Here is a 7,500-nt window from a genome sequence, read left to right as displayed (position 1 = left end):
TCACTTCCTGTTTGTACCTTGAGGAAGGCGTCGATGTCCCCCACCGCCGGGATGAAGTCTGGGATGAAGGGCTTCAGGCTGTGGTCCAGGTCTACGGTCTGAGGGCTGTAGCTGAGGGGGGGAGGGGGGCAGACAGCTGTTACTGGTGTATCATGGGTAATATATGACATAATATACTCAGTGATGATGATGATGAGTCATGTCTCACCGTGTGATGTACTGGAACAGCTCCTTGATCTCGGTGCTGACGGGCAGGTTGGCGTAGACCGAGGGGTCATAGACCCCCTCTGGAGCCTCACCGGGGTCCTCGTCATCGTCAGAGTCCTCTTCATCAGAGTCCTCCTCCTCTTCCTCCTGGCCCCCCGTCGGCTCGTTGGCCCTCTGGGACTCGAGGTCCTCGTCAAACTCATCACTATTGGCCGACATCAGGCTACGCCCCCTGCTCCTCTGAAGAGACAGAAATCATCTGGTGTTACGGTTATCAAGGGGCCGTGTTAACCGGTGTTACGGGTTATCAAGGTACCTGTGGTGTGACCTGTGCTCTGTGGTGTGACCTGTGGTGTTACCTGACTCTGGCCTCGAGGTGTCGGGCTGTGGTCGCTCTCTACCTCCTCTGAGTCGATCACCTCCAGACTCTCGTCGTATGGCTGGTTCTTCGGCTGGTTCTCCGGCCGGTTCGTCTTCGGCTGGTTCTTCAGCAGACTGGAGTCTCTAATGTCAGCCCGCTCCATAGGACGATAACGGATCCAGTTTGGCCCGTTTACCGATTAGCATTAGCCACCTAGCATCAACAAACCGGAGCACCGGAAGATTTTAACCGTCAGAGAACAAACAGAGAGGAAGAGGACTCTGGTTTAGTGTCGTTAATGTTCCTCTAACAGTCTGACTTCCGTTTGTTTATCTCCGTCAGTCTGTTAGCAGCTAACGTTAGCTACTAGGAGCTGTATCCTGGCAACGGACCTCGCGATGCATCATGGGATTTATTGAAATAACGTTATTGAAATCCAGTGAAAATACAAATAACGCAACACCGCCATCAAGTGTTGAACTAGTAACTTTAGATCTGTACTACTAATACTTTGTCTCACATAGAAGTACTCTGTCCCTCTGTACTACTAATACTTTGTCTCACATAAAAGTACTCCGTCCCTCTGAACTACTAATACTTTGTCTCAGAAGTACTCTGTCCCTCTGAACTACTAATCCTTTGTCTCACATAGAAGTACTCTGTCCCTCTGAACTACTAATACTTTGTCTCACATAGAAGTACTCTGTCCCTCTGAACTAATACTTTGTCTCACATAGAAGTACTCTGTCCCTCTGAACTACTAATCATAGAAGTACTCTGTCCCTCTGAACTACTAATCCTTTGTCTCACATAGAAGTACTCTGTCCCTCTGAACTACTAATCCTTTGTCTCATATAGAAGTACTCTGTCCATCTGTACTACTAATCCTTTGTCTCATATAGAAGTACTCTGTCCCTCTGTACTACTAATACTTTGTCTCACATAGAAGTACTCTGTCCCTCTGAACTACTAATACTTTGTCTCACATAGAAGTACTCTGTCCCAGACATCATGAACAAAGTGAGGAAAATAAACACTTCATGATCTCCTGGTTTTTATTTGTCTCTTGAAAGTATTTTCACAATAAAAGAAGCCAAACATTCAAAATAAAAGCAGAAGCACAAGTGTGACCCTTCAGACGGGTCCTCGGGGCCTCTTCAGGGCCAAGGGCCACAGGTTGGTCAGGATGGTTCATTAGGTCACTGGAGAGGTGTGTGTGTGAGGAACAACGTGGAGGTCAAAGGTCACGAGGGTCTACGGTGATGTCACTCAGAGGGAGGTTACCGTAGAAACACCATGGTGAGAAGACCTGAGACAGACAGGTGAGTCCTCGTGACAGACAGACAGTGTAACAGGTGTGTGTGTGTTACCCAGTGTGTAGGCACAGACCAGCTTCTGATTGGTGGAGATGTGCAGACAGAGAGGAACCACAGAGCTGCCATCAGTGTGGAGGGGGAGCATCAACACTGTGACACACAGCAGGAAGAGCAGCACACACACACACACCAGAGAGACACACAGTTTTAAAGTCTCGTTCAGAACAACCAGAGAAACTACATTTCCCAGAGTGCATTGAGTCTCTGGTGTCTCACCTGTGCAGGTAGGCAGTTGCAGGTGTGTGTGTGTGTGGGCGCCAGCAGAGGAAACAGCGCCCTGCCCTCTCCTCTTTGTTTCCTCCTCTTCCTCTCCTTCCTCCTCCCGTCCTACCCCGTCCTCTCCTCCTCTAAGCTCCGCCCAGATCTCCCATCCTCCTCCTCCTCCTCTCACCTCCAGACGGAACCTGTCTCTGCGTCCCCGGTGACGAGGGGAGACGTCCAGGTGATGCACCACCCTGACAGGAAGAGGGTAGTATTAGTATTAGTTCTAGTAGTAGTACTACTAGTAGTAATGGAGTATCAGTGGACTCACAGGTCCACACAGGATCGAGGTCTGACGCTGCCCTCTGACTCCACCACTCTGTAGAGACACGGAGCTTTACACAATACTGCGAGACAGACAGGCTGTTAGCTACAGTCTGTCCACAGGGACACACACAGACAGACAGACAGGCACTGACTCCTGAAGCTCAGGCTGGAGGGGTTGTACAGAGTCAACACTCTCCGGTGGGAGCTCCTCTGTTCACAGTAGAACAGCAGCTCAGAGGGGAACAGGAAGACGCGCAGCGGGGACACACCACCCGTCTCACCCTCCTGTCTCACCACCACCGCCTGCCCCCTGTCCCCGCCCCTCCCCCGTACGTCACGGCTGTCCTCTCTCCTCATTGGTCCTCCCTGCGTGGTGTCCCACACACTGCCATGATTCGAGCGCTCTCATTGGACGACGTGTCGGTGTGATGTCACAGCATCGCTACCTGCTGCAGGAAGGAATTTAATTAATAAAAAAACACAAATAACTGTTCACAACACAGAGAGACAGACTGTTAGCTACAGGGGGCTGTCTGTCCACAGGGAGACACACAGACAGGTAAATAAGCAGATATCTAATAAATAGTAGATGTAGCCTAATTAAAAGGATGAGACCAGACACTAAGATACATTTATATTTTATGTGGGTCTTTTATTTCCCCCGACTGCACTCTTGGAGTACAGCGTTAATTGGTCAAATTTTAAAAAGGTACAGATCAATTGACAGCAAAATGAAACACTTGCTTCCCACTCTCTTCAGAATTACAATACAACAGGACTGACAACTGGAAACATATTCTACAGCTACATAGAAAAACAACAGTAGTGACCTCCTCCTGTTAAGCAGAAACAAAGAACCTCTGCATCAGCCTCATGCTGTCCGACTCTCTGAGATATGTAGATAGCATTTATTTCACAGGAACACAATTATTGTTAAAGAAAATAATGAACTCACTCCCATACCAGTACTCTGCCTGTGTGCTCGGACCCACACACACGGAACTCACGGCAGCTTCTGTCTCCCCTCTCAATGAGGCAGATACATACAACTCAACACCATGTCTCTAAACAGTTAACAAGCCCAATTACAAGGTGATTCAGCATTCATTAGCAACTTCTCCCGCTACTTACGCTGACCCGTCGTTCAGGCCTTTCTCTTCAGTTCAGTCTGGATGCTAAAAGCTAACGTTTGGTCCTCAGCAGCCTCTGATTCCCGCTCTGTATTTCTACATCTCACGTGAACTCCGTGCTCTCGCGTAGCTCACGCTTCATTGTTCTTAAAGTGACAGTACGCCTAAAATAAAATCACTGTCTGTCACTGTCACTAACCCTGCATGTAAGTCATATCTATCAGGGACAGTACAAAAACCTTCCTACCCCCACTTCGCCTGGCTACATATAAACACACAAAGAACTCGACTGAATCATTGTTTTCATGTTAAAATCAACAAAACATTTGAATGTACAGCTGAGTCATAAATACTACAGCTGTGAGGTACTTGTACTTTATGTATTATTGGAGATTAAACGGTAACATACCGTGAATCACCGGGATCTTCTGGTCGTAACGTCTCACGGACTCGGTTCAGTAGAATCATAGATAGGAGTCTCTACTTCCGCAGCTAGCTGCTGCTTTTCATAGGCCCCGCCCTCTTTAATGCAAACAACCAATGAGTGGAGCGAAAATAGCAAAGCGCGTAATTCTATTGGATGTCAGGCACGTCGATCACTTCCTGCTTCAGCTCAGTTTGTGTTCGTTCATTTGGGCTGTGCTTAAACTGCTATTGCCTTCAAGTGCTGTCGTAAATATTACCACTCTGCTGTCAGTCAACAAATAACTCTTATTTTACATATTGTTCGTTGTTGTACAAGCAATTAAAAAGCGCATATATTTGTTAAGGCTATGACTTTATTAATGTTATATTTAGGTAATAATCTTCAAAAAGAACATTCATAAAGTATTTATATAACAAAAATATGAACTTGAAAACATTTGATATGTGAGCTTTTCCAAAATAAACAAGTCAACAACTACAATTACAGTTAAAATGACAGTATACACGCTTTAGTTCATTTCATATTTCTACAAAAACCTTAAATTTAATCATTTTACAATGTGCGATTACATGCTGGTACTCAGATTAACGAGCGGTCGGCGGGACCCTGAAGGCATCAAAACAAAGGTTCGTGTACCTTCGTGTACTTTCGTGCTCGCTTCCTGATTGGTCCTGCTCGCTTCCTGATTGGTCTTGTTCGCTACCTGATTGGTCCTGCTCGCTTCCTGATTGGTCCGCCGGTTGTCTCCGAGCCCGACCCGCTGCACACTGTACAGAGTCACCTTGGTCCTGCTTGCTGCAGCTTTAGAGAGCAGGTGGTCCCGTCCGGCTCAGAGGCAGACAGATAGGCAGACAGACAGGCAGCGGGAATCTGACCGGGGACTCTTTAAACATGGCGGAGGCAAAGCCGAAGACCTCTCCGAAGGCCATCAAGTTCCTGTTCGGGGGCTTGGCCGGGTAGGTGCTGTTGCTAGCTCACATGTTAAAGTGCTAATGTCAGTTAGCAGTCAGGGGAAGCTAACAGGAGAGCTAACAACTGCTAACAGGAGAGCTAACAGGAGACAACTACTATCTGTGAAGTCGACCTTTGACCCGACGTTAGTTAATTGACAGTGACATTAACTATGATGTCATATCCTCTAATTCAGTAAAAGTACTAATACAACACTGTGACAATGCTCCACTTTGAGTTAAAGTCCTGCATTTCAAGTATTACTCGCATATTACATTGTAGTACACTATAAAGTACACTATGTACCTCTGAGATGTAGTACAGTATATAGTACACTATGTACCTCTGAGATGTAGTACAGTATAAAGTACACTATGTACCTCTGAGATGTAGTACAGTATATAGTACACTATGCACCTCTGAGATGTAGTACAGTATATAGTACACTATGTACCTCTGAGATGTAGTACAGTATATAGTACACTATGCACCTCTGAGATGTAGTACAGTATATAGTACACTATGTACCTCTGAGATGTAGTACAGTATATAGTACACTATGTACCTCTGAGATGTAGTACAGTATATCGTACACTATGTACCTCTGAGATGTAGTACAGTATAAAGTACACTATGCACCTCTGAGATGTAGCACAGTATAGAGCGACCGTTAGCTCTGTGGTGATGTAACAGAGGAGCCCCTCAGACTTTAAGTACAGAGTACAGCTTTGTGGTCTAACTCAGATCAGCCAACACAGCTCAGTGTTGAGGATTAAAGGACCAGAAGAACCTGTTTGTTGAGACCTGTTCTGTAAACCGAGTCCTGTTAGTCTGTCTCAGTCGGGCTTTAGCTGCCGGGGGCTAGCTGCCGGGGGCTAGCTGTCGGGGGCTAGCTGTCGGGCGCTAGCTGTCTGGCTAACTGACGACTAACTGATATGTTTTTGATATTAAGATATGAAGACATTTATTTGTTGTAATGTTAGTTTATTGTTTGACTGATTAAAGCGTTAAAGATACTTTAAGTCTTGATTAACCTCCACTGAGTCCACATGTCCACATTACTCCGTTTTTGTTTATAAACTCATATGTTTTGCTACGTTTACACTGAGCGTCCACACAACGCCGGAGATTTAGAGCACCGTAAACGGATAAGTTTGAAAACTCCGGGGTTGCGTTTTCGTTTGGACGGCCGAAACAGGATAAGTTTGGAACCGATGATGCCCTTGATTGGTTGTTAGCAGTCATGACGTGTCCTTCCCTGATTCGTCACACGTCTATCACGTGACCCTTACCCGGAAGCTCACAAACAACAGCCTTGATTATCGACTACCAGGTTAATTTAACATGGAGAACTGATTACAGGCAGTGCTGACCTTGTTGTCTTTACTAGCAGCTGTTGTTCAGTTAAAGTCTGCATTGTTACGGAGGAAGCAGCTGTTATTGGAGCGATTAGTGACCAGCGGCGTTATCAGCCCTACGGAGCGGCCGTCTGAAGTCGCTGTTAGCAGTAAATGCTATTCAGTAGGACAGATAGCTAAGCCACCAGCAGAGCTACGAGTGAGAACAGACAACACCGAGGAAACGAGTGAGAGACGAGTGTTGACCACATTTATGTGCTGATAATCTAGTAAACCTTTATGTGTAAGTGTTGATTTTAAAGTAAATTTGATATGTGAGAGAGAGAAAGACCTGCAGCGCTGTAACCAAGTCTGAAAAATAAAACTTCTAAAACTTTCCATGAACTGTCTGTTTTGAGTTCATAGAGGAAGATTTATAGAAGATCTTAAGTATCAAACACAACCTTTCATTATTAAAGACGACTTTATTACTCTGTCCTATTTTTTAAAGTAAGACACGTGATGTACGTTAAATGTCACGACCCTTTGAACTTTAAAAGGTCTCAGAGTGAAGAACAGCTGCTGCTGCTGTGGACAGATTGTCCTCACAGTCTGTCCTCACAGTGTCTCTGTGGACAGACTATCCTCACAGTGTCCACAGTCTGTCCTCACAGTGTCTCTGTGGACAGTCTGTGATTCTATTCATAGATCTGTTAATGTATCAATAAACATGATGAGGATCAATTCAACTGATTAGTTCATCGACAGAAAACCATCATAAACACCTGTCTGACTGTCTACCTGTCTGTCTCTCTCTCTGTGTACCTGTCTGTCTCATTGTACCTGTCTCTCTCTCTCTCTGTCTACCTGTCTGTCTCTCTCTCTGTGTACCTGTCTGTCTCATTGTACCTGTCTCTCTCTCTCTCTGTGTACCTGTCTGTCTCGTTGTACCTGTCTCTCTCGCTCTGTACCTGTCTGTGTGTCCAGAATGGGTGCGACCGTCTTTGTTCAGCCGTTGGACCTGGTGAAGAACAGGATGCAGCTGAGCGGTCAGGGAACGACGGCTCGAGAGTACAAGACGAGCTTCCACGCTCTGTTCTCCATCCTGAAGAACGAGGGAGTGGGAGGCATCTACACCGGGTACCTCCTACTTTATACACTACTTCATCTAGTACTCTATACC

The 7,500-nt window shown here is 46.0% G+C and overlaps 3 protein-coding genes across 3 annotated transcripts in view; 1 reads left to right on the top strand and 2 right to left on the bottom strand.

Annotated features, from left to right (window-relative positions):
- Positions 1–1,459, bottom strand: part of ift46 (intraflagellar transport 46 homolog (Chlamydomonas)) — a 2,229-nt gene extending 770 nt beyond the window's left edge. The window contains exons 1-3 of the mRNA XM_076085055.1: positions 567–1,459; positions 209–447; positions 18–111 (exon numbers count right to left, since the gene is read on the bottom strand). Of these exons, the coding sequence (XP_075941170.1) occupies positions 18–111; positions 209–447; positions 567–731 (498 nt within the window). The 5' untranslated portion in view covers positions 732–1,459. The remainder of the gene's footprint in view (positions 1–17; positions 112–208; positions 448–566) is intronic.
- Positions 1,460–1,605: 146 nt separating this feature from the next.
- Positions 1,606–4,056, bottom strand: LOC142943503 (motile sperm domain-containing protein 1-like). Its single transcript, XM_076085056.1, has 3 exons — positions 2,625–4,056; positions 2,477–2,552; positions 1,606–2,399 (listed from the first exon to the last, which is right to left on the bottom strand). Exons 1-3 carry the CDS (start codon positions 2,827–2,829, stop codon positions 1,838–1,840), a joined length of 843 nt encoding a protein of 280 aa, XP_075941171.1. The 5' UTR covers positions 2,830–4,056; the 3' UTR covers positions 1,606–1,837.
- Positions 4,057–4,785: 729 nt separating this feature from the next.
- slc25a11 (solute carrier family 25 member 11) overlaps positions 4,786–7,500 on the top strand; it is an 8,861-nt gene continuing 6,146 nt past the window's right edge. The window contains exons 1-2 of the mRNA XM_076085054.1: positions 4,786–4,985; positions 7,305–7,457. Of these exons, the coding sequence (XP_075941169.1) occupies positions 4,921–4,985; positions 7,305–7,457 (218 nt within the window). The 5' untranslated portion in view covers positions 4,786–4,920. The remainder of the gene's footprint in view (positions 4,986–7,304; positions 7,458–7,500) is intronic.

The sequence above is a fragment of the Anarhichas minor genome, unplaced genomic scaffold (genome assembly GCF_050575085.1).
Source record: "Anarhichas minor isolate MPS153535 unplaced genomic scaffold, ASM5057508v1 ptg000137l, whole genome shotgun sequence".
Lineage (NCBI taxonomy): Eukaryota > Metazoa > Chordata > Actinopteri > Perciformes > Anarhichadidae > Anarhichas > Anarhichas minor.
Note: the sequence above shows the minus strand (reverse complement) of the source record. Positions and strands in the feature narration are given on the sequence as shown.

Coding starts and splice junctions, on each gene's coding strand:
- LOC142943503 (XM_076085056.1), bottom strand. CDS start 2,829: ATGAGGAGAGAGGACAGCCGTGACGTACGGGGGAGGGGCGGGGACAGG. Junction 2,553..2,624: donor CTCCAGCCTGAGCTTCAGGA/GTCAGTGCCTGT, acceptor TCTGTCTCGCAG/TATTGTGTAAAGCTCCGTGT. Junction 2,400..2,476: donor CCTCGATCCTGTGTGGACCT/GTGAGTCCACTG, acceptor TCTTCCTGTCAG/GGTGGTGCATCACCTGGACG.